Source organism: Dermochelys coriacea, chromosome 3 (genome assembly GCF_009764565.3).
Source record: "Dermochelys coriacea isolate rDerCor1 chromosome 3, rDerCor1.pri.v4, whole genome shotgun sequence".
In the NCBI taxonomy this organism is placed as follows: Eukaryota; Metazoa; Chordata; order Testudines; family Dermochelyidae; genus Dermochelys; species Dermochelys coriacea.
Genome location: NC_050070.1, coordinates 77,267,038 through 77,293,848, shown reverse-complemented (window position 1 = coordinate 77,293,848; position 26,811 = coordinate 77,267,038). Strand labels below are relative to the sequence as shown.

The 26,811-nt window shown below is 38.1% G+C and overlaps 1 protein-coding gene across 2 annotated transcripts in view; it reads left to right on the top strand.

The window, feature by feature from the left end:
• Positions 1 to 22,868, top strand: part of ASCC3 (activating signal cointegrator 1 complex subunit 3) — a 472,978-nt gene extending 450,110 nt beyond the window's left edge. For both annotated transcript variants that reach the window (XM_038393749.2, XM_043510710.1), the window contains 5 exons: positions 13,331 to 13,482; positions 14,571 to 14,721; positions 18,850 to 19,059; positions 20,907 to 21,082; positions 21,178 to 22,868. In XM_038393749.2, the coding sequence (XP_038249677.2) occupies positions 13,331 to 13,482; positions 14,571 to 14,721; positions 18,850 to 19,059; positions 20,907 to 21,082; positions 21,178 to 21,325 (837 nt within the window). In that variant the 3' untranslated portion in view covers positions 21,326 to 22,868. The remainder of the gene's footprint in view (positions 1 to 13,330; positions 13,483 to 14,570; positions 14,722 to 18,849; positions 19,060 to 20,906; positions 21,083 to 21,177) is intronic.
• The last annotated feature ends 3,943 nt before the right edge of the window (positions 22,869 to 26,811 follow it).

Genomic DNA, 26,811 nt, shown 5'->3' with positions numbered 1-26,811 from the left:
GATGGGAGATCTTAAAGATCTTAAGTATGTTTATAGCTGCTGTGTTATTGCTGGTTGCTGTAGATAATGTGATTAATGGATGAAGAGAGGCAGCTACAGGAGCAGTCTATTTTATGTTTGTGTATTTAAGAATTGTTGAGAAGTGCCTGGAGCAAGGGATAGTCGCTCCATTTTAATGGATGTGTGTATTAGTAAAAATAAACAGGGCCTTTGAAGGAGGGAAGGGAGGAGAAAAATTAAATAAACTTTAAAATATAGACAAAACTTCTGAAACACATTCATTTAGCCAGTACATATACTGTGTATGAATGTGTGTAGCACACCGATGGTGGTAGCCGAATTCAGTCATCATTGTGATAGTAGCTGCTTCCACATTAGCTCAGAAGGGCAGAAGCAACAGTAATCAAAACCCTTCACCTAGGATGTGTGCTGCACTGATCGTGTTCATTTATGGATAATAAACACACATGTGTAGTGCTGTAGAGGGAGTATCTCTGGATACTAGATGTTCAGGGGAACTTACATGCCAGCTTTCTTTAGAGAGGTAATTTATTTTCTAGGTCTATGATATTTTTTTTTTGTAGGTCTATGATATTCTGTTTTTTTTGTTTTTGGTTTGGGGAGGGAGGGGAGCACAGCATAGATAAACTTGTAAACTGTTGTATGGCAGCACTTGGTGACAGTTTAATGATGATATGGTGCTGCTTATGTACAATCCCTCCCCCACCCATGACAAACCTTTTCCCAGTTGGGACTGGAGGAAATGACTAATGCTTAACCCATTTGTGTGATCAATTCACTTAAGCAGCTACTGTGAAATGTTAATCACAACTTTAATTTGTACTGCATTAGCATTTTGATTAACTTGTAGGCTTGCTAGCACACTTGAAGCACTTTTACTCATAGTTACTGCTCGGAAATGACTTTTTGATTAATTAAGTTTGTTAGACAGCAGCTGAGCTTCCTGAATGCTAACCTTATGGGGCCAAAAGTTCAGGCGAAAGTTACTGTGAACAACTGCTGCTGTTGAAAAAAAAATTCTTATAAATGCACTTAAAATATTTTAATTATTGACAAAATATTGTACTATTACTTGGAAATTGACCTTAACCTTTAAAAAGGGCATATTTATCTTGAGAAAATGACTGTAGCTTTTTGCTGCATTCAGAATGCTGGTGTAAGCTCTGAAATTGGATATAATGGTATCTTTAAGAACTTGGAGCTTGTTTATATTGGTGAGAGTGGGTTTTCATTGCCATGGAAATTTCTCAAAAGTACTCTATTGTGCTGTTGGGATGATCAGCATAGTACAGTATATCAATTTATAAATTAATAACAATTTAAGAATAAATTGGATTTCTGGAACTTAACAAATTTTTGACCAGATGGATAAAATACAGTAATGTTCATGTTGCCAGTATCACAATCCATGGCTGTATCTATCTCTGTAAAACTGTTTAAAGCAAAACCAGTAGGAAACTGAGTGTTGTGCTCAACCAAATATATACAATAGATCCGTGGTTCCCAAACTTGTTCCGCTGCTTGTGCAGGGGAAGCCCCTAGTGGGCCAGGCCGGTTTGTTTACCGGCCGCATCCGCAGGTTCGGCCGATCACGGTTCCCAGTGGCTGCAGTTCGCTGCTCCAGGCCAATGGGAGCTGCTGGAAGCGGTACAGGCCGAGGAACTTTCCCTGCACAAGCAGTGGAACAAGTTTGGGAACCACTGCAATAGATGATCAATGCTTTCCATAGTTCAGATCACATTGATAATATTACTTTAGAGACTGAAGTAGCAAGAGAGAGGATCTTATAAAGCATCTGGGAAGGTCTTAGTTTGCATGTATCAGAGAGACTTTCAAGGAGGTGGAAAAGAGTGTGTGAAGTAATGAGTGACAAAGCAGGTAGAGGAGGGAGGCGAAAATGTGTGAAGGTAATGGGTTACAGAGAATAATGTAAGAGGAGTGCCATCTGCCCTACTGGCTGCATTCCTATTAACTGCAAATAAGGTAAGCCATCTTTTCCTCTGAGGCTATAGCTATACAGCTATACAATTCCAAAACTGCATTTGAAAAAAAAATGTATTTAACTTTTGCAGAGCAAAAGTAATTACATTTTTTCTCAAAAGTTATCTTCTTAGGCCCAGTTCTCTGAAGTAGAGCTGGCCGAAAAAAGAGAATCCCTTTCCGTGAAAATTTTCACGCTTGAAAGTTTTGTCCTGAAACAGGGCAAAACATCAAAAACTATGAAAATTTTCACAGGAAAAATTCCATTTCAGGAAAATGGAAACAGAATTTTTTAGTTTCCAAGGAAGGCTCTTGCTCAAAGCCTTCCAGCCCAGCTGCTGGAGAGAAAGAAAGCCCACCACTCTGCCTCCCTACCAGCTCCAGAAGCCAGGGAATCATTGCCCATCTCCCAGACTGGGGATGATGAATGCAGGAAAGTAGCGCATCTCAGTGCTCTCTCCATATCCCAGAGTTAGCAGATGAGGCGGTGGCTGTATGCCTTAGTGCTGTTTCAATAAAAGTTTAGTCAAATATGTGAATGTGGTCACCTCATCTCAAAAAAGATATATTGGAATTAGAAAAGGTTCAGAAAAGGGCCTTTTCAGAAAAATTAGGGGCATGCAACAGCTTCCATATGAGGAAAGAGTAATAAGACTAGGAATTTTCAGCTTGGAAATGCAGAGATAAAGGAAGAAGGAGGCATGCCTCGGAGCCCTAATTTACCCTGGGGTGTTTGCTACTTCCCACCACCCAACACAGATGTAATGAGGTTAAGTGGTGTTTGTATAAAATAAGTAAGAACTACACATTATTTTTAAGAAAGTCTTTTATTGATTTTTGACTATAACAACAGCATAAACAAAACAAAAAAAGGAAGACCAAAGACCAGCACTGAATAAGAATTAATACAAAAGGCAGATTATATTGAAGACAAGCGCAAGTACATGTAATATTATGGACCATTTGCGAGTTTCTGAACAGTGATTTTACATATGCTGGTTCTGGCAGGTCATAATAAAAGCCCTGAAGACAAGCATAAGTAAAGCTTTTATTTACCAGTTTTATATTTCTGGTGACAAAATATTTTAAGGCAAACACAACTATACGTATAAGGAGCTAATGAACGACAGCATTACATGCATTCTCTCGGCCTACTTGAAAGACAAACATAAATACATGCAAAGCTATTATGCATCAGCCACCTACTATTAATTTTATGCTACAGTATTGATACAACTATGATCAATTTGGCTTGAGCAACCAGACTTCTTTACTTTGTAGACTTATCCTGCATTCGTCCAAAAATACATTACCCTTTAGTTGGCCACTTTTCGCACTGTCCAGATACAGACTGTTGAGAAGTGCACATTTCTTCGGTTTAGGGGGTGTGGGTTAGGTTTTTTTTTATGACCAAAACACAGACACACATACCTTCGTCCTTTTTATCTGATTTGACGGCCGTGTTTTAGAACAGACCAATCAATTAGGGTGGGCCACATTGTTTATGTGGTTGCCCTACTTGTATAATTGATGCGTATTTAATTTTTATGTCCAGCTGTTAGTTGTTTGTATAATTTAGGCCTTTTTTTTGTAGCCAATTGGATCTTGAATGTCGTTAATTTTGCGGTTGATAGGTACATAGGAGTCAGCATAAAATGTTGTTTGGTTGCAGTGCATCCTCATCACAAGCTTAAGCTTTATTTTTGCAAGTCTTGCATTTTGAAGTATATGAAAGTTTAAGGCCTAACATTTGCAATACTTTGATTCCGTTCAAGCTTAACAAAATATTTGTTCAATTTATTCACAGAAAAGAGACTATTAAGGGGGCATGTGATCAAGGTCTATGAAATCATGACTGGTGCTGAGAAAGTAAATAAGTGTTATTTACTCCTTCTCATAACACAAGGGGTCACCAAATGAAATTAATAGGCAGCAGGTTTAAAACAAAGAAAAGAAAGTATTTCTTCACACAACCCACAGTCAACCTATGGAACTCTTTGCCAGAGGATGTTGTGAAGGCCAAGATTATAACAGGGTTCAAAAAAGAAGTAGATAAATTCTTGGAGGATAGGTCCATCAATGGCTATTAGCCAGGATTGGTACGGATAGTGTCCCTAGCCTCTGTTTGCCAGAAGCTGGGAATGGGCCACAGAGCATACCCGTTCTGTTCATTCCTCTGGGGTACCTGGCATTGGCCACTGTTGGAAGACAGGATACAGGGCTAGATGGACCTTTGGTCTGACCCAGTATGGCTGTTCTTATGTTCTAACACTGATGTAGTAATAAATAATCATTATTAAAAATAATCAAATTCTTATTAATGTTTTAAAAGCAAATGTTTGTACTTATACAGTTTGTAAGGGCTGTTAAACATCTGTATTCTTAAATACTTAGTGAGGTGTGTTAAACCAAATGTGTCTGATAAAAAATGTTTAAGGTACAAACATATATACATATGCATATTATTATATAAGCATTTACGTATATTTATGCATACCAACTACCAATATTACCCGTATATTATCATTTATCACAAGTTCTATAAAAATATAGCTAGTATTTAATTATTCAAACAAATCATGTAATCCCTCATATATATATTAGTATATATACCCATAATATTTTGTAAGGTTTAAGCACAATACACTTATAATCCTAACCAAAGCCCATCTCATCAACCACCAACTAAGCATAAAGACCTGTGTATGTCACCCACAGGTTATCAAAGCACAACTCTACACCTCACACCTCAGTCATGGTCCCAGGCCTAACATTCCCAGGTTCACTATAAAAAACTAAAAACAATTAAAAAATAAAATCTGTCCATCAGTCATATGAGGGAATGTGTAAACTAAGGAACCAAATGGGGCATAAATGTGTAGTAAAAAAGTAAGGTGGCTACATAACAGTGTTTAGTCCACTGGGCCATCTTCAGTCTATGCATTATGCTTTTCCGGGACAATGGGTAAACATCCTTCCCATAAAAAGACAAAAATTGGGGGAATAAGTTGGAAGAGAATCTGAAACATAAGCCATTGTATCAGAGGCCTGGTCTGAGGCCTGGGCTAAAGTGGTAGTCAGAGCTTTTCTAATATAAAGCAAAGACTAGCTGTGAGCAAAAGGCAGGACCTGCTCACAAAATCTGGCAAAAACAGAGCTAATATTGCAAAAAAAACACATTCCTAAGAAGTGCTAGGCACAGAGTACTCACACAGACACATCCCAATATCAAGTAGTACCAAAACATCCCAATATCAAAAATAGTACAAAAACATTCCCCAAGAATAACAGAAACATACTGACCCCTCCTAAAAGATAAGGTCAGAATAACAGTACGTAATAAAAATGTTTTACTCAAAATGTACAAGGTGATAGGTGATAACCAGCCATGTCAGGGGGTAGTACATAACTTGTTTGTATCCGGATATAAAAATGTATCTCAAAGGAATTGTCTTTGTCTAGCCTAAAAAGGAACAGAGAGGAACCACCGTTCACTGAGCTGGTCCATTGTTACGGGCAAACATGTATTAGTGGTCTGGAAAAATCTGCAGGATACTAATACCGTGCTTCGCTGACAATAAACTTGGCCTGGTGCCTTCGTACCTTGACGAATCTTGTGCCCTTTGCAGTTCACTCATAAAGTAATTAACTGATTTACTTGTTTGTAAGTGCTGTACTTTTTCAGCAGATACACTGTATTCTTCCTACTAAGCTAAGAGGTTGAATCTCTGCTTTAAGTGCAAAACAGAACTCAACCTTAATTATGGAGTCACAACCAGTTCCTCACAGTCACAGTATTATAAAGTTTAACCATAGTGAAAATAAGAGATTCCCAAAATTCATGTGAGAAGTAGGCCTTGCCCTCTAAGGTCCAAGAGTCTAACACTTCAATGGCACATGTAAAAACATTTAAGTCATTTTAGAGCTCCTAAGCTTGTATTAATTATGCAGTTTGTCTTCCACCTAAGCCTGTACAGTTGGACTTGAATTAGAAGTGGCAAGATATGAAAGCTAGTACCACAAAAAAATGTGAAGCTCTCCAGAATATTTCTAAAATGACAGATTTCAATGTAATCGTAATAGCTCCTATGACTGGATCAGTTTTACAAGTGTGTGTATCTTTTCAGTATGTAAACGATATACTTTATTTGAACATGTGTACTAAAACTGTCTCGAAAGCGCATGGGTAGAAGCTTCTGCCACTTCCATTTCTTCCCATGTCATGTTACTTCCTCTTTTGAACATATGTATTAAAATAGTGCCAGGAGGAGTTCTATATCTCTCTCTATAAAAGCTACTAAGGAAAGAAGACTATATATTTTAGACCAAATTCCCAGGGGTAGACGACAATAACATCCACTTTGACCACTAAAAGGTGCCAGACCCTGTGGAACAATTCCTGTTTCCTATTTGAGCAGGAAGCCATCAGTCAATTTGAGGAAACCACTATTAGTGACACATAAGAAGAGAAGCAAATTTATTTGAGCATAAGCTTTCGTGAGCTACAGCTCACTTCATCGGATGCTCACGAAAGCTTATGCTCAAATAAATTTGTTAGTCTCTAAGGTGCCACAAGTACTCCTTTTCTTTTTGCGAATACAGACTAACACGGCTGCTACTCTGAAACCTGTCGTAAGAAGAGAAGCTGACACTTTCAGTTCCCATCCCCCAGATTAGAACTGACTGTGAATCAGCCAGTTGGCCCTAGAGTTCAGAATCCCTAGTATGAGCGGCTGAGAGAAACAAATATATCCATTCACATCAGGACCCAGCAGACTTTGAAGGCACAATCAGGCAGCTTTTTGTGTCCTCTTGATGATTGACCTAAACCTCTGTGATGGAAGATTCTATTTAGATTCTCACTTCCTTGCCCTTCAAATTTTGCTGGAAGTGACAGCTAGCTTGTCAAATTCTTCTGATGTTTGAGACTGATAATTAGCTTAACTTTCAATGTGAGAGACAAGAGTCCCTGTCACCTACATAGACTACACTCTACAAAAGATTTCTATCTATCTTTACTACCATTAAGCATAGAGGAGCCAGAGGAGCCCTGTGGGAAACACAGGACATCACTGGTCTCTGATGTAGCATAGTGAGGAGGAGCAGCTGAAAGGGTTAGCAGAGAGACAGGAAGAGAAGAGGCAACTCCCTGTTGCCTTGCACCATCTGCCTTCAGCATCAGTAGGACAAGCTGGAGAAGGGGGCTTCTGGGACATAGGAGGCACCACAAAATAAAGATACATATGAGACAAAGGGAGGAAGCCGCACTTGGTCAGAGAGAAAAAGAGGAACTTGAGGAGGGAAGGAAAATGAAGACCCCCAGTGATGACAACAGAGTGGACCCTATCAAAAAAAAAATCGGGATTAGAAGACAGAATCTATATATGGCTCCTCTCCCCTCCCCCCCCCCGCGAACCACTGACTGAGAAGCAGCCACCCAGTGCCCCTTGAAAATTCCTTGGCGGGGGCAGAGTCACCTGAAGTGGGCCCTGAGGCTCTCAGACAGGAGGCGTTCCTGGGGAAAAGCGAAATAGTCAAAATCAATATCAGAATCAAATTATCACTCAAACATTTGGACTGTGAAATCTGAATATCAACCTAATACAAATATTTTCTCATCCCTAATGACTGATACTATCTTACTCTGCACCTGCTTCATTACAGAGTGAGCCAGAATTCCCATTTATTGAACGCCTACAGTTGACCTTTATAGCAAATGAACTTTCAGTCCCTTTGATGTTTTTTAGTCAAGCTGTTTGACATGAAGGCCAAAATAGTGCTTTAGTACACCTCCTTAATTGTTACTGTGATTATTTATATAACATCATTGAAGCACATGGCACTTTAAGACAAGAATCACTTAAAAGGCTTACAAGCTAAGGCCTTAATCCTGCATTAAGAGCCATGTGAGTGCCTATATCAGTGTCGGATTGGGGCCGAAATAGTGTAGGATTGGGGCCAATATATGATTATGCACATTTTCTACTTTCTTCCTTTATTTCCCTGTCATTTTTTATAACAAAATCAAGAATAATACATATTCTCTATGCTCCCAGGTCCCTCCATTCAGCCCATCTTCTCTTCCATATAAAAAAAATACCAAAAAACAAAAGATGCTTTCATGTACTTATTAATTTACTATAAACCTTTTGTTTTACTCTACTACAAGAAAATTTCTTGCATGATCTGTGTCACTTTCATCTCATGCTAATCTTTTTTTAAATCTCATAAATTTAATTAACATATCCAGCTTCATCATGAAATCTTTGTGAAGTTCAAATGAGATGCTCCAGCAAACAGATTTATCCATGTGCAATTTTTCACTCTGGAGCAACATTCTTAAACTAGCCTAACCTGTTATCAGCTGTAAGATATTTATAAAGTTACTTATTTAAAGGTTTGGCAAACAAGAATTAAAATTATAATGTACCATGTATTTCGGCAGGCTGTTACAATATTTTGAATGACTTATGGGACAAAAGACCAGGTCCATGAGAAGAATTGTTTTCTGGAGCACATAAACAACCATTTAACACTGCCAAATATTAATAACTCGTAATGAGTTGGTGTTGAGTTAGGTGAAAGGGAAAGAGAAAATTGTGGGAAACAAGAGAAGGAATAAACCTTATTCATACAATACAGGAGATCAATTACACAAATAATAAATAGTAGTAATAATTATTATACTTGGAAATAAATCTGTTGAATTTTTTTCTAATGTTTAGCTACTAGGTTTTATATATGGCCAATTTGGAGGAAACTGAATGACTCAATTTGTTATCTTGAGTATTTACAGGAATTACAATTTCCATTGAGTATCAAGCATGGGTATGTTTTGCACTTAGCTAAAAATGAAAATGTGTGTAGATTTCCAAGATAGCAAATGAAACAAGCAAACTTTACCATTGTCCCTACTCCTTCACAATGTCCACTGTCTTGTATTTCACATCAAGACCGAGATGCTGTGAATAAATTATATGGGTGAAGGAGCAAAATATTAAAGAGGAAAAGAGGACTTGCTATGTGGGTTCCTAATAATAATCTGGAACACACAGTCCCCCACACACAGGTTTTTGGTACCCCATAAGGGATATCTGTAAGTTGGCCTCTGTCCATTTCTATGAGATATTCTATAAAAAGGATCCTTCCATTCATTCTGTGAACTTTCTCTCTTTACCCATCTTCCCCTCCCCCCCAACCCTCAACAAAAATCTAGTTTATTTTAGGTAAAAACAAATGTTTACAATTGTCAACAAAAGTAGATTACAAAAAGAAAACCAACTCAACATACTGGAAGCATAAAGAAAGTCATGCTCATATAAGAGAAGAATGACTTCTATTCACACAGTTGGTGGCTATCCTTTGATACAAGCATGATGTCTGCCATGGGGAAAAGTTATTGATGAGACTTAAGATGGCTGAGGAGTCCAATCTTTGCTCAACAAGATTTTCCACATGTGTGACAGATGGTTGCTTAGAGAGAGCACAACTGATGGCCAGGATGCTGTACTCTTTCCTTTTTTCTCTGCCATTTCTCAGTATCTTGAGCAAGGCGATTCTCTTCAAAACAGGCTAAGGCTTGATGTATGATGCAACGCCACTGCAGTCTATTGCCAGCCAGCTCCTCCCAATTCATGAGGTCAATGCCTCCCTTCTTAAAATATATTGTCATTGTGTCCTTTTAGTGTTTCCTCTGTCCCCCACAGGTCCTCTTACCATGACTAAGAAAAGATAACTTGCTTCAAAAAATGAGCATCAGCCATCTGCACACAATGGCTAGCCCAGCGAAGCTGATATTTCATAATCTTTGCCTGAACAGTGGTGGTGTTAGCTACAAAGAGAACGCTGGCATTGGTGTGACAATCTTCCCATCTGATATGGAGAATCTTCATAAGGCAGCGCTGTTAGTATCACTCCAGACAATTAAGATGACTTTGCTATGTCACCCATGTCTCGCACCCATAAAGAAGAATGGGGATGATTACTGCATTGAAGACTAGCATCTTCGTTTCCATCCGCAGATCTCTGTCAATAAAGTCATGATGAAGCAATTTTCCAAAGGATGCACTGGCACAATGGATCCTATGTTCGATCTCCACAGCAAGATTGGCTGTCTGAGAGAGGTGGTTACCAAGTTAAGGGAAATACTCAACATTTTTCAGGGGTTCACCACCAATGACAATTTGGGGGTAAAGGGGTGCAGCTTGTGCTGGGGCAGGCTGGTGAAGCACCTTAGTCTTCCCAATGTTAAGAGAATGATAGGCACCTGAGAAAAGATCTAGGGTGGATTGCAAGTCAGTCTCCATGTGCGTGAGGGTGGCACAGTCATCAGCATACTCGATTGGTAATAACAGTCCTGATGATCCTACTTTTAAAATGAATACGCCGCGTGCTAAAGAGCTGCCAAATTGTGCATCTGTCTCACAAGTCCAAGTGCAAGACGACCAACATATAGCCTCCACCTCCATGCAGATTTGTGACTAGGGACTCCCAGAGATTACTACTCCTGTCCCCATCACCACAGGACTTTTAATGTAAGATGTTAACACCCTTGGCAGAGGCCTGCATATGAAATCTTTTAACGTGAGTGAGCTGGTGCACCCGCGGCTGCCTTATGAAACTTAGCAGGAAGGAGGTGTGGACCCGATAGAAAGGAAGTCTGTGAAACCAGAGGTCTCCGTCCTGCTGCAGCCCTCATTCACCTTCACAGCTGCAGAGAATTGACAGGTCCTCGAATACACCTGTTCCGCCGTTGGGGTCTGTTGACCCAATAGACAAGGTAATTAGGTATCACATTGTTGCCCATGCATATTAGTTATTACAAATTGGGGGATGTGGCAAGTGCATAGGTAAAGATTAAGTAAAAGTAGCAACAAGAAGAAAGGAGAGAAGGGAAGGAAGGAAGAAGAGTGGGAAAAGAGAAGTGGCCATTAGAGGTATGACTGTATAGGGAGAGCGTTTGATGTAGCTACTCTTTGGTAAGTGAGATTTACGGGCTAAGACATACCTTGTACAATCTACAAGCAGAAAAATAATTAATTTACCAGTAAGTTGATTTTTGAAATGGCAGTCTTCTCCTTGATAAATACTGAGGGTATCTCCTCCTTTCATATGTCTAGAAATCTGTGTGTGAACAAACACGCAAGCTTGTAGGCTGTCTGGTTGCTCCTTTCAAATTTGGTTTCCAGCATCATCAGACCTTCTATAGCAAAAAAAAAAAAAAAAAAAAAAAAAAAAAAAAAAAAAAAAAAAAAAAAAATGCAAAGCAGCTAGGAGGTTCTTATGAGAAGATCATAACAGTGTCAACATTGATAGTTTTGCTTTTACAGGTATATTTATAGGGCAAATGGAAACATTTCAGATTTACTCCCCATAAGGATTCCTTGCATGCAGAATATTATTAACTGCAGGACACTCTCCCACATCTTTCATGAGAAATGGGGCAAAACCTATGCAATTCAGGACAACATTTTAAATATTTTTTTTATGTCGGTGATTCTATCATGCTGGTCTGGAACAAAACCTGTTGAAATTGCAATGTAATCTACTAATGTAAGATGTGTGTCTGACCATGACTGAAACCAACTTGTGTGTTTTTAAAGTCAGCATTTCTCCGGAATCAGCGTAATTTAATTGAAATAGCTCAGCATGTGTAAACAACTCCTTTGTTTAAAGAAGATTTCACTGTTTAGTTTGCCTTAAGTAAATGCTGCCTTTTGTTTGTCTGTAAAACATTTGATTAAATGTACAGGCTAATATACACAGCTCCTCATTATTCCACTAGTGGGCTGTAAAATGAGCTAGAAGTATTGTAAGTTTGTGCATTCTTGAGGAAGCATCAAACAATGTCTCTTGTCTTGAAAAAACACAAATACGTCTTAAGCATGTTCTTTAAAAGGAAACTACAGGATTCTAGTATCAAAACTAAGAACCTAAATTAAAAAAATGTCTGGAGACTGTCCAGTACTCCCAAACATTCCAGACTGAAATGATACTGAACATTCCTACTCTTGCTTCTTTTTTTTTTTTTTTTAACAATTTTCCAAAATTTTAAGGAAATTTCAAATTTCTTACCTAATTATTGCTTTTGAAAATACATCTTTACATGAAATTAGTACAAAGAATCTGATTTTATTGTTGTTTTAAGTGTTTCTGCAGTTTGCAAACCAATAAATGTATTTTAGCAGAATCCCTTACCAACTGAAATGTCCCAGTAAATTCTAATAATTGTTGTAATGTACTTTGCAACATGTGAAACCTGCATTATATATTTAAATATTTGTATTCACTATAAAAGTGTTATATTGAAACTAAACATTCCTGTTTTGACTGTGTGTCCTTTTGAAAAGTTCTCAGATTCTCTTTTGGTTCAACAAGAAAAAACTTAGGCACACTGTTACAAAGACTTACGCATACACTTAATTTACATGTTGTGAGCAGTTTCATTGAAGTGAGTGGGGCTGCTCACTGTGCATAAAGTTAAGCACAAGTACCCATCTTTGCCAAATTGGTCCTCAGTCATGCTACTTAGCATACATTCTATTTTGATTTCCAGTTTCTATTAAAAAAAATTAACTGAATAAAAAATAGAAATTAGCTTGAAAATTAGTAATAGCCCATTTATAGTATTGAGAGTCAATGTTGTCTGAATGAAGAGGAGGTTAGGAGTCAGGAACCTTCTGAGCTTAAATCCCAGTTCTGATACTGTCTTGCTCTGTTTGCCTTAGCAAGTCATTTTACCTCTGGCCTTCAGTTTTGTCATCCATAAAATGGAACTAATACTAGTAGCTAATGCGATGAACTATCATTAAATATTCATTTTGGGGACAAACTTTTAATATTCATTTAATTTATTTGAATTGGAAGTGTTTTCAATAATTCTGAAAGTATGCAAACTCTTTCTTATACAGAAACCTTCAAAAACAATTTTGAATTTAGCTGTAATTTTTAATCCCTTTAAAGCAAATCCTTAGATGTGCACCTTACAGGCAGTGCTTGGACTGTACTCTAAGTCACATTCTATGGTGCTGTAGTGCCCCAAACCAGTGATTTGTTTTTAAAGGCAAATTCTGAAATGGACCACTGCTGTTACATTTTGGGATACGTTTTAGTGATGATTTAGGACCTAATCCAACTCTCATTAAGGTCAGTAGAAAGACTTCAATTGACTTCAATAGGAGCTTAGTTAGACCCACAGTCAAACTCCCATTTTATGTGCAGTAAGTCCCTGTAGATTTAACATTAAAGAAATGTTGTTAGTTTGTATCTGGACCACAAAAGGAGAGGTAGTTGCAACTGTATTCCTGTATTTAATGTCTTGTTTGTTTAGGCAATGCTGGATGTTGCAGCAAACCAGGGTTGGTTAGTGACTGCTCTGAATATAACCAGTATGGTGCAGATGGTTATCCAAGGCCGGTGGAAACACGACTCTTCCCTGCTTACTTTGCCCAATGTAGAACAACACCATCTTCACCTTTTTAGGTATGTAATTATTCAAAATGTTTATAGTTCTTTCCCACTCTTCATTTTCTCATATTGATTGTCATTGTGTCCTGGAATGTTGTTAATATAGCAGAAACTAAGCCCATCCCACTTTTGCTATTTCTCTCCCAACAACTTGTTTGTTTGTTTTAATTATTTCTAAGTTCACCCACCTCTGCAGAGTTCATTAAATATTTCAGGCAACCCTGGATGGTATTTTAAAGGGATGTGATTTAAGACAGTGGAAGAAGGGATGAATTTCTGGAAAGATTCCTAATTCCACCAAATCTAACTCTGTCTCTGAAATCTGTTTAGATATTGCATCTTTACTTTGGTCCACCATAAAATTATACCCATACATTGGCCTATCTCAACGTGGCCAGGCAGCACTGTATATCAAACTGATGTACTGCACAGGTAATGTAATAATTAACACAATGAAAAAAGAAATTACTAGTATTTAGTATCAGAGGTCAGTGTTGAGTCTTAATATCAAAATACGGAAAACAAATATTCAGTATCTCCAGAGAATATCCTTTGTAGAAAATCATTTCTAAATAACTATAAGAATGAGAATTTGAGTCTTCTGTATCAGTTGAGGCTGCTTATCATACTGATAAGACTGCTGCTCCTGTTTTACTCAGATTGGGGATTTCCTATATGTAAAGTGTAAATTGTAAACTGAAATTATTAACGTTAAAGATTTTATTGAATGGAGAATATCTCTTTTCTGATTATTAAACTGGTTTTAAAGAAGAATGGCAACTGTTTAGTGATCTTTGACCTAAACTACCACACAATTAGTGTCACAATTCATGCTATTTTTAAATACTGTGTCCAGCGGCAGCTCCAACAGTCTTAATCAGACTTTCAGATTCTAGTATTTATAACTAATTAAGAAGAAAGATGCTTCATTCTCATCATGGAAACTTTCAAGACAATAATCTGAGCAAAGGGGGTCAAGCACTTTTATGTAATTTCTACCTTCTCTTTCTCTCTTTCCTTCTTCTTACCACCCTTTGCAAACCTCTCTCTGTATAATAATCTTTTAACTCCTCACTGGAAATATGTTTTGTTGTCTTTATCAGGAAGTGGAACCCAGGAAAAAGGAAGAGCTTGTGTGGAGGTTACCAAGGCCCTATTGAGTGTCTTCCTGAATTGATTGCTGTCTCTGAAGGAAAAGAAAACATTTTTGCTTCCATTGTAGACCGTGACTGGCAAGCTGTACACATTACACAGGTAATGCTTTCTATAGTGATTTCAGAGTTCATTGTAAATGTGATTGGGAAGGAAAAGTAGAAGGGAGAAAGTCTTTCTATATCCTTTCAGCAAATATCACGTTATTTTCTGCAGAAAATATGTAAAAACTGTAACACATTGTTACTCTAGTTCAAAGAAAGACCTACTTTTACAAGGGTTTCTTCCCCCCCGCCTTTCTTTTCTAGTTATTTTCCCCCCTTCCCTATTATCCAGCAACACCAATAAGGTTCATAGCTGATGTTAATGCTGCTCCTTAGCCTGTTTGAGGTATTTGCCTAGAATATTCAATCTGATAGTTATCCACCTTTTTGTAGTCAGCTATGCACTAAGAATACATGCATTACAAATATCATTGTAGCTGGTTCCTGAAATATTCTTTCAAACAGAATATTTTTTGGGAATATAGTTGGTAGAAGATCCAATATTCAGTTTGTTTGGAAGAGAAAAAGCACATCAGTTTTCCCCTCTTCTCAGAGAAAAAAAACTATAGTCTCAAAGTATTTAAGATATTATTGCCTTTTATTTGACTATAGTCTTTTTAAGCTGTTTCCAGTCTAAAGCATAGCAGTATACCATAGTATTCATCACATGAGTGTATGATTGCAAATACACATAGAAAGGAAGAAAACATCAAAAATGTGTTTTGTGGATTTTTTAAAAAATTCTTCATAATTGAAAGTGAAATACTGAACTTGACTGTTCAGATTTTGTTAAATCTAACACTGGCATGCAAACAAAAAGGAAAGTATTTAAATATCCATAACAGACATCTGCATTTCTAACTAAATTACCATCAAAATTTTGAATAAAGGAAAGTTATTTAAATCAAAACAAGGCCTCTTTTAACAACAACAGATTTCTAACATAATACACATTGATTTCAATCCAAGTTTTAGATTTGATGAAAAATTAGAACATTGTCATAATTAGTTCAGGGAGAACTCAGAAGTAAACTTACTTAATTTATTTGCATAAATTGCCATTCTGTTATCTTTAAAAGCAAATGCAAATTGGCTCTGTCTGATATGATGATGGTTATTTGGCTCAAAAGTGCTTCAATTTGTGTAGCAATCTGGTGTCATCTCTGCAGTGAGGCGATCCCAGGTAACATACAAATCCTGAATTATTCCAGAAATTAGTATGTTTAAAGCATCAATTTAAGTGCTAATTGCAGTAGTAATGAGAAAAAGCAGTACTACTGTGAGATTTGCATCTACTGCCCCATCAGTATGCCTGGAACGGCTGCTGACTGGCAGAGGATTTGGCTGCTAATTAAATAATTGTATGCATGGCAGTGTTCTCATCTGATTCAATAGATGAAGATTAATCCTCAGATAAATATGTTTGGCTGGTATTGAAATGTCTTAGCAGTTTCTTCAAAAATAGCGTGTATGTATGTGATGTATACGCACCGAGTGTGTGGGGAAGGCGATGTAAATGTAGATATATAGAGAGAGAGGATATATATGATGTGTTACAGTGTAAAGGAAAAGTTTCAATCACCTGAGTTTGGGAGGCCACATGACTCATGTATGACAAAAGTGTGAACGAATCATGCAGACCATCTTAAATATTCGCTGATAAAACCTTTCTATCATATCATTATATATTCTGTACATACAACACATCTTTCACAAAGCAACTATTTCAGAAATGGTTTAGAGATTTTGGGGGTTTCTTAATTCTATTGGGATTATTTTTGGCACTCCATCTGTAAAGTCAGGTGTCTTAGTTATGCACGGGGTCAAAGGAAAAGAAAAAATATTAAATATACAACACTTCTTAAAAAGACCAAAAAATTGTTTGCTGTACATAAAAATATGACAAATTTAAAGGCTGATATCTTGGAACCATCCAGGGTTCAAAGCAAGTGATAAGTGTCCCATGGGAAAGCCTAGAATATTCCCTTTCCAATGGTACAAAGCTCTTGCTTCTAGCCATGATGGATTGTGAGTTCATAATAGCACTTAAACCTGCCATTAATACAGAACCAGATAGTGACCAGCCTGAGCTTAGATTAGTGAAATTTTGGGGGGAGGGAAGAGGAAGAAAACCCTACATCTGGGGAAAAGATTGATCGTTTTTAAATGGCAGCTCTTGAAGCTGGATTTGAAATGCTAGAATAAATCCTGGAGATAAGGATAATTAGTAAAAGTGCCAATGAGACATCAAAGATTCATGAAAAATTGTTGTTCAATTTTTTATGTGGTTATCACTATCGTATATGGGGTAAGTCCATGTGTTAGTGGGTGCAGGTATTGTACATATATATATACCCACACAAATATACAAGTTCTTCATATGTATATATAATATATGTGTAAAAGTGTGTGTAATTTTGTATAGCAAAAGACAGAGTACAATTTTCAAAAGCATATGAGTAACTTAAGAGCCTAAGTTCCATTTTGAAAAGTGATTTACGCCCTTAAGATCCTGAGTCTCACTGAAAGACCTAAGTGCCTAAATCTCTTTTGAAAATGGGACTTATGTTTCACTTAGACACTTTTGAAAATGGGACCTATTAGCTGTACAGAATAAGTCTGAATGTTAGCTAATGCCAAAAATATTTTTGTAATGAAAAATGATACTCCACCAGACAAAAGAGTTACCATATTAACACCATATGAAAGAGAGAGAAAAGCAAGTGATTTCTCAATTCATATCAAAAGTATTTGCTCCACAACCTAGTATTAACTACTTTCACTCTGGAATTTATTTCATTATGGCCCTGTCCCCACGTTTTAGCAACCACCACTTGATATTTTTCTTGAGCATTATTTAATGAAGAACATTATTTGAATCTCTCCACATCACATGACTGAAACAGATGGCATGCCACAGTTGTTATCTCAAGATCTAGTTGCTAATTTTGTCTAGAAGATAGAATTTTAAAAACCATACTGCAGGTCAAAACTTCAGAAAGCAAAATCGGTCTTTAGGCCTGGGGATTGATTGTACTAAATCTGCATTGTAGGGTTAGTTCAATTTTTCACTCAGTGCTGCTTTGTTACACTATGCTCCTGTCTGCACAGTAAAAACCTACCATACTGTGGAACTAGATTACCATACAGTAGCCTCTGACACAATCAAAAACATGATCAGGTCACACAATATATGCAGGATCAACCTATGTTCTTGAACCATAATACAGCTCTGCAAAGTTTCAGGCAGTAACACAGTTAAAACAAGGTTTCTACAGAATCACTTGGATTGAGCTGGAAACCTTTTTTTAACTATATTGTAATGAGGTCCTTGGACACAGTAGTTTTAACATGTAAATGAGACTTCATGTGTAATTAAATGGTCAGATGTTCAGTTAGTATATGTCAGCATATCTTCACTGAAGACAATGGAGCTATGCTGATTTACCCCAGCTGAGGATCTAGCTCAGTAGGTATAAAATGTTTCTACAAATAAAAAATAAAGCAGAAAGCCATCACGTGTGGGGCTGAAGGAGCACTTCACCCACACAATTTGCATGTCCCTAGTATCAGTTCAAGGTAGTGGGATGCTGGGGGAGAGAAAACTGAGAGACTGTTGCAGATTCATGAAGTGATAAGAGGAAGACTTGAGTGTCTTTAGGATGATTGTAAGGACAAGGAAGCTTCATGGGGATGGATGCAAGAAAACCTTAAGTATGGCTAACTTTGGACAGGCATTTGAACTTTTGAATAATTATCTGAACTGATCCTCTGAACTCTCCGAGGTTTGCCTGTCACTAATTAGCACTGCACTGACTCACTCGTTATGGATTATGTTGAAGTTTAATTCAGTCCTTAATACTAGTTTTTGGTGGCTTATAGAAAAAAATACTTTAATCAGGAGTAGTAACAATTTTTCCTTTTGTTCAGGAATACCATAATCTTGGTGGAGCATTTATAGTACACTTGAGGGCGAAAGCATTTTCTAGGAATGATCTTGAGTTATATCATGTAAATACATCAGACTTGTTAATAACATAATAATAATAGTAAGTTCAAAATGTACATGAATGTGTAGAATAAATCACGACATTTTTACGTTTATGACAGCAGAATGCATTTTAGAGGTTTGTGTTGTAGCTGAAACTGAACTTTGTCATTTTGTACATGATCTCTTCTTCCACAGGCTTGGAATTTCTTGTCCCATTTGCCAGTTATAGATGTTAGTTTGAGCATTAAAGGATCATGGGATGACTCATCTCAGGAGCAGAATGAACTTCTTATCCCTACTTTGGCAACAGATATGCGGGATGACAAAAAGTGGATCAAGTTACATGCTGATCACGAATATGTCCTCCAGATAAATTTGCAGAGAGTACAGATGAGGCATCACAAGGTAGGGTATTCATAATTTTCATTCAGTAGTACACCAGATTCTGATACTCAGTCACTGAGTTACTGGAAGTGTAGTGTACCATACAGTAAGTTTCTGTTGGACTATTCATGCTTTCATATAAATCATTAGTTCTGTGGTAGTTTCTTTGGCAGCCTGGCTCAAAGACAGGAAATGCTAGTAGTGAGGCTGTAATTTTTCCAGTACTGTAGGATAATAGCTTGAATATTTCATTTGTTTGTTTTTGCCTTGCTAATTGGTTGAAAATCCTAAATGAATCAGTATTTTCTACTTTTTTCTGACATTTGGATTAGTAACTTGATTTCCTAGGGTCATAATAACAGTATTTAGTTTTGTTTTTAAAGCATTATGATCCTCTGCTAAATACTTCACTGTTTTTCTGTAATGTGCTCAATAAAAATTTAACTTTCTTTCCATTTTAGTCCCTATCTTGGATTCTCCTTGTGATCTTCCTCTGTCCATAACAAACATACAATGATGTCATTAAACTTCATTAGGCTTTTCCCCTTCGTTTTTACTCTCTTATTCATACATTCTACATTTACTAAAGTGTTCTGCACTCTTTGAAAATCAGGTCCTTTTAACTACTCTAAAGTTTAACACATAGAAATTGAGGTACCAAAATCATTCATCACTTTTGAAAATACAAGCCATTTTCTTTTGGCTTTAGATCTCATACCTAAAAGCACAGCAGCAGATTAAGTGGTGCTGTAGCCCTTTCATCATGATTTACTCTCAGTTGTAGAATATCTGCATTCATCCATGTACAATCAGTGAGTTCAACATCTAGCAGAGCCTGAACCTTCAGACTCTCAAGGAATTTCTTAAGTAAATGCCAAATAGTTGGACACCAGGGGCAAAATCCTAGCACCATTGAAGTTGATGGCAAAATTCCCGTTGACTTAAATGGGGCCAGAATTTCACTCTAGTTTTCTTTTGCTAATTATTTTTTTGGGAAAATAATGCCATTGTAAGTTAAAATTATCAGCAAAATTATTGTTCACAGTGCATGAGCAAAATAGTCCTTAATTTCTCCTTTGGGAAAATTTGAGACATCTTTATTCTTGTAACCTTAAGTGTAAAACAAGAATAACAAAGGCGTATATTTTAACATCAGGCTTGGGCTTATAATAGAATTAGAAGTTAACTTTCATTCATGCAAGAATGACATCTGAAAAATACTTTTCTTTTCCAAACAATAATCCTGACTGCAATGGCAACATGATCAGACTCTGCATGAAGCTTCATTGCTCTGTTAGTGCTTTTTTTTTCCTGTGGATCTTTAGTAAAACCTTTCCATCTGCAGTACACTAAATGAATTCTGATTGAGTGTGCCTCCTTATTAGTACATGCAACTTTCAGCAATAAAGTCACTGTTTTAAAGAATCACTGCAATAATCTTCCATTTTGCTACATCAACCTAAAATAAAGACTTCAAGTATTGCCATTGTCTTTATATTAATCTGGGACAATGTTCATTAATATTATTTAAAGATACTAGGAATACAATTAGCCATTTTTGAGAAAATAGCGTTCACTGTGTTTTAGATTAAATTATCAAAAGGAGCAGATTTTTCATTCATAATTTGATTTGCTTAGAAAATAGAGAGCTACCTATGCAACAATGTTTGGAATAATATATTGTTTTCTATTCTGGCTCACATTTTTTTCAAAAGGCTTTCTCTAGAAAAATGATAAAAATGTGCCAGTTCTAGTTTTCTATAAAAATTTATCATCCTGTCCTTTATGATGTGGTTACCCCACAAAGACAAATGATGGTTTGGGTGGGAGATTCCCAGTTGCATTAACTTGTATTTTCTGCCTAACAGGGAAGGCAAGATAGTAAAGCAGTTGCTCCTCGATTCCCCAAAGCCAAAGATGAAGGGTGGTTTTTGATATTGGGGGAAGTGGATAAAAAAGAACTCATTGCCCTGAAAAGAGTTGGATATGTCAGATATCGAAATGCTGTCTCAGTTGCTTTTTATACTCCGGAAACTCCTGGAAAGTAAGATGAGCTTTGACTTAAAATTATCCAGATGTTTAAAATTAAATGTTGATGTCTTTGAAAAAGAAACTGATGCTGCTGCTATTATGTTTTAGGTATATCTACACATTGTATCTCATGAGTGACAGTTATCTTGGCATGGACCAACAGTATGACATTTATCTGAATATCAAACCACCCAGCATCTCGGCACAGATCAGCACTGAGGTCTCTGAAGCTGTGAGTCACTTGACTCTGAAGTAACGTTACCCGAGCAATCCATTTGAAGGAAGTGGTCTTGAAACCTGGATGTTCAGTCATTCTGGACAAGAGAGAAATTATGTTTGCCTTAGTCGAATCAACTTCTAACCTCAAGACATGTAGGAAATTGAAAGTGACTGCTGTATTGACTCTACTAACACAGAGTTAGCCACAGTGGCCTTAGTCTTTTACAAAGTGCTACCTTTTATTGTTTCAGCTTTGTACGATTCTTGAAATGTAAAATGGATCTGTTGTATTATTAATGTAAATGCCATAACTGTATGTTGGCAGATCAAAATAAGAAAGTAATAGCTATTTTAATTTGTATACATTTAGTGCTATAGTCTTCATTTGAAAATGATTAATCTGTAGCCACTCTTTTGGTATTGTTTAAATGGCCTTTTTTTCTTAATTTATGAGGAGAATTCAAAACATGAGCTCAGAACAGAGAGAAAACATTGCTGATATATAATAGTGTATAATAAGACATATCTGTACGCAATTTGCTACACTAGACTTTTCAATGTAAAATGTATAGGATATATCAGGGGGTCAGCAATCTTTGGCACATGGCACATCAGGGTAATCCACTGGTGGGCCGTGACACATTTTGTTTATTTTGACTGTCCACAGGCATGGCCCGCCACAGCTCCCAGTGGCTGCGGTTTGCTGTTCCTGGCCAATGGGAGCTGCAGGAAGCAGTGACCAGCACATCCCTGCAGCCCACGCCACTTCCCTTAGCACCCATTGGCCAGGAACGGTGAACCCCAGCCACTGGGAGCTGAGGGGGCCAGACCTGTGTATTGTTAACATAAACAAAATGCCTTGCAGCCCGTCAGTGGATTACCCTGATGGGCCATGTGTCAAAGATTGTCGACCCCTGGAATATATAGTGATAAAACTCAACTCTTAAGCATACCCTGTGTTTTGAAGGTGATGAACATTTTCAAAAACTTATGTTCATTGTACATTTAATAAATCTGGTTGTAAAATCATGCCAAATAATCAAGCTGTTGATTTCAAAATGAACAAATATACAAATACAGTGCTTATAGATACAAATTTCTCTTTTCACATTAATATACCAATTTCCTGAATGTTAATGTTTTTCTGAATGAAGAATGAGCCGCTGAGCTGCTCATTAGTTACTTTATTTTGCCAATCTAGTGTAAAGCAGTCAATGCAGCTCACAAAAATAAATTATGGACACAATACCCCCAAAAGTGAATAGAATCTCATATAGGTTTCTAAACAAAATACCTTATTAAAAAGCGTTAAGATTGAGAGTGGCTCAAGAAAGCCTAGCTAACACACAAAAGACAATATTAGTCTTTTGTTACAAAAATTGTATCCCTTTAAAAACACGTGCACGTGAATATCTGAACACTCACACAATATACCTACCTTTGATGTTTTGCTTAGACATTGTCTGAATAGTACTTTGTCTTGTATTTAGATTGTAAGTTTTTTGGACCAGAGACTGTCCTATGTGTTTGTATTACACCTTGCATATTGGAGGGTGCTGCAATACAACTGATATATAATCCTTCCTTGTTTCTCTTTTGGTTTGCTTGTCACCTTGAATGAAGAGTTTTGCTGTTTCACTCTTCATTATGAACTTTGCCGCACTGGTTTTATAAATATTTTGGAGCTGTAGTGCCTCTTCTTTTTCTAATGTTTTGTGTGTGTTCTAGCACAATCCGTTTAACTAAACCTCGTGGCCAAAATTTTCAAACCTGTGTCCCTGAAGTTAGGGTTCTAAATCCCATATTTATTAGAAGTAGCCTGATTTTCAAAGATATTGAGCTATCCACACTTGGAGTCAACACCTTTAAAACATCACACCACTTCTGTTTAGGTGCCTGAATATAGATGGGGGAGCCTAACTTTAGGCACTCAAGTTTGAAAATGTCAGCCCTCACTTTTAGCTAAAAGTAAGTGGTATCCCCTGTGGATTTGCTGTCACTTTCATTGTATTTCATGTGCCCAAAATGCAGGGAATGCAATGCAGTGAAAAGCTGCTGCCTGCCAGCTTCCTGAAGAAAATGATGCAGGCTGTGCTTTAGGCATGAGACTGTGCCTGCAGTGCACTAAAGAGAAAGCCAGCTGTTCTTGCAAATCCAAATGGCATCCTCTAAAATCTAACGGCGTGGGGGTGGAAAAAAGATTCTTATCCAGTGGTTCAAAGACCTTCAGATAAATGGGCCTCTCCTATATTCAGGTTACAACAAAACATTAAATTTAAATTGTTCAAGAAAGCATGACTATTTCCGTTTGAGTATTTTTAGGTATAATGTTAAATGAAATGTAATTATATGTTTCACTAATCCAATGCAACTTTATTGCATAAGACCTCAATCAGAGTGATGGCGACATCACTTTGACAGGAAATCCAGTAATGCAATGAGGAGTTTATTAGCATCAGTTCTAGCCTGCTTCACCTTTAAGGTAAGACTACATCACATGTAATTTTGGGAAAATAAAATACTTAGGCAAAGCTTCACTCATTCACCAAATACTTTAGAAAAATGTATTTCCATGAAAACCACATTACTCTGCACATGACTTTCAGAGGAACTGAGACACAGTTCTTAAACGAAATCCTTGGATTACAACAAACAACATTTTCCGTCAACAGTTCTAGTTAATTAGAAGTACAGCTCTGCCATAATCACATAATGTACCATGGTGATGATCTTGGCTCTTGCCAACTTTGTAAACTGCATGTCACAAAAGTGTGTTCTGCACCGGTGTTATACGTCTTTTTCATAAGATCTTCAATCTTCTGTCTGAACTGATTGGAGTTTTTCATGCTGGAATTCAGTTGTACAATTTGGATTTCAGTTTCATCCTTTAGTTGTGATTGCCTACTCTGTTTGTTTATGGATAGTTCAGTCTGTCTCTAAATACTATATTTGAAACTCTTGAGAATTCATTGGAAAAATATTGGATTTGTAAGGACAAGAGTCTGAAGTAATGCAATCTGAACTGAAGCAAATTGATTGGAATCAGCTTTTATCTAAAAAATCTAGTAGGGGAAATTATGCAGTATTTAAAACAGCTGCTCAGAAGGAACAATCAATATATTCAAGCCAATGATATCTAAGAGTGAAAAGTGAGAGCAGCAGTGACTTGTTTTAACAAGAATGTGAAAATCAGACAAAAAGGAACAGAAAACAAATACAGATTACCTATACTGTTCTGTGATGTGGCTGCCACTACTGTGAATTGTCCTAGGCAGGCAGGTGATCACCAATCCAGATGCAAGATTTTAATGCCCAGTTTCTTGTTCCAATTTGTAGGCAGGCTTCCCAGTTGTTGTTCTCTTCTGAAAATAGCTGCATAGTTCCATCTTTCTTCCAGGCCGCAGAATGACATAGGACGGAAAAGGACAAAGAGAATTTCCTCCCAGAAAAAGCCAGGGAACAACCACCAAAAATTACCACCAATTGGGTCAGTCCTTCCCATCTTGCTCTGCTGTAGCCTTGTGTGGCACCATTGTAACCAGGCCTGCGTAGGGATAGGAGAGGCTCTGAACCAACTCTGCTTCAGCAGCCTCAGAGGGTATGTCTCCACAGCGAAGAAAAGCCAACTGCTGGCCTTTGACTCGGGCTTGCAGGGCTCTGGCTGCATGGTTGTATCATTGCTGTGTAGACTTTCAGGTTTGGGCTGGAACCTGGGTTCTAGAACCCAGTGGGGTGGGAGGGTCCCAGAGCTCAGGCTCCAGCCTGAGCCCAGAAGTCTACACAACAATGAAATAGCTCAGGCCCTGTGAGCTTAAGTTGGCTGGCACGGACCAGCATAGGTTTTTCTTTGCTGTATAGACGTACCCTGAGTGCCTTCAGAGGTCCTACAGGAGGTCCCATCTCTTCTTAACCAGTTTCCTTAAGGCAGTCTCATATCTTCGGGTATGTCTACACTACGAAATTAGGTCAAATTTATAAAAGTCAGTTTTGTAGAAAGCGTTTTTATACAGTCGAGTGTGTGTGTCCCCACACAAATGCTGTAAGTGCATGTAGTCGGCGGAGTGTGTCCACAGTACTGAGGCAACCATCGACTTCCAGAGTTTTGCACTGTGGGTAGCTATCCCACAGTTCCCACAGTCTCCATCGCCCATTTCAATTCTGGGTAGAAATCCCAGTGCCTGATGGGGCTAAAACATTGTCGTGGGTACATATAGTCTGGCCCCCGTTCCCTCCCTCCCTCCGTAAAAGCAAGGGCAGACAATCGTTTTGCGCCTTTTTTCTTGAGTTACCTGTGCAGACACCATACCACGGCAAGCATGGAGCCCGCTCAGCTAACCGTCACCATATGTCTCCTGGGTGTTGGCAGACGTGGTACTGCATTGCTACACAGCAGCAGTTTATTGCCTTTTGGCAGCAGACAGTGCAGTAGGTATGACTGGTAGCTGTCATCGACGTAGTCCTGGGTGCTCTTTTAACCGGGCACCTGGGCAAACATGGGAGTGACTCAGCCAGGTCATTTCCCTTGTTTCATCTCATGACGATTGAGTCCTACCAGCAGTGCACTGTCTTTTAATCTGCAGCCAGCAGAAGATGATGGCCAGCAATCATACTGCACCGTCTTCTGCCGAGCACCCAGGAGATGACGATGGCTAGCAGTCGTACTGCACAGTCTGCTGCCAGCAAGATGTAGATAAAGATAGATGAAGTGGCTAAAAGCAAGAAATAGACCAGATTTGTTATGTATTCATTTTCTCCTCCCTCTGTGAAATCAACAGCCTGCTAAACCCAGTTTTGAGTTCTATCCTTGAGGTGGCCATTCAGTTTCTCGCAAAGCCACCCCCGTTGTTGATTTTAATTCCCTGTAAGCCAACCCTGTAAGCCATGTCATCAGTCACCCCTCCCTCCATCAGGGCAACAGCAAACAATCGTTCCGTGCCTTTTTTCTGTGCAGACGCCATACCACGGCAAGCATGGAGCCTGCTCAGATCACTTTGTCAATTAGGAGCATATTAAACACCACACACATTATCCAGCAGTATATGCAGCACCAGAACCTGGCAAAGCGAAACCAGGCAAGTAGGTGATGTCAGCGCGGTTACGAGAGTGATGAGGACATGGACACAGACTTCTCTCAAAGCACGTGCCCTGGCAATGTGGGCATCATGGTGCTAACGGGGCAGGCTCATGCGGTGGAACGCCAATTCTGGGCCCGGGAAACAAGCACCGACAGGTGGAACCGCATAGTGTTGCAGGTCTGGGATGATTCACAGTGGCTGCAAAACTTTTACATGCGTAAGGGCACTTTCATGGAACTTTGTGACTTGCTTTCCCCTGCCCTGAGGTGCAAGAATACCAAGATGAGAGCAGCCCTCACAGTTGAGAAGCAAGTGGCAATAGCCCGGTGGAAGCTTGCAGTGCCAGACAGCTACCAGTCAGTCGGGAATCAATTTGGAGTGGGCAAATCTACTGTGGGGGCTGCTGTGATGCAAGTAGCCAACGCAATCAAAGATCTTCTGATATCAA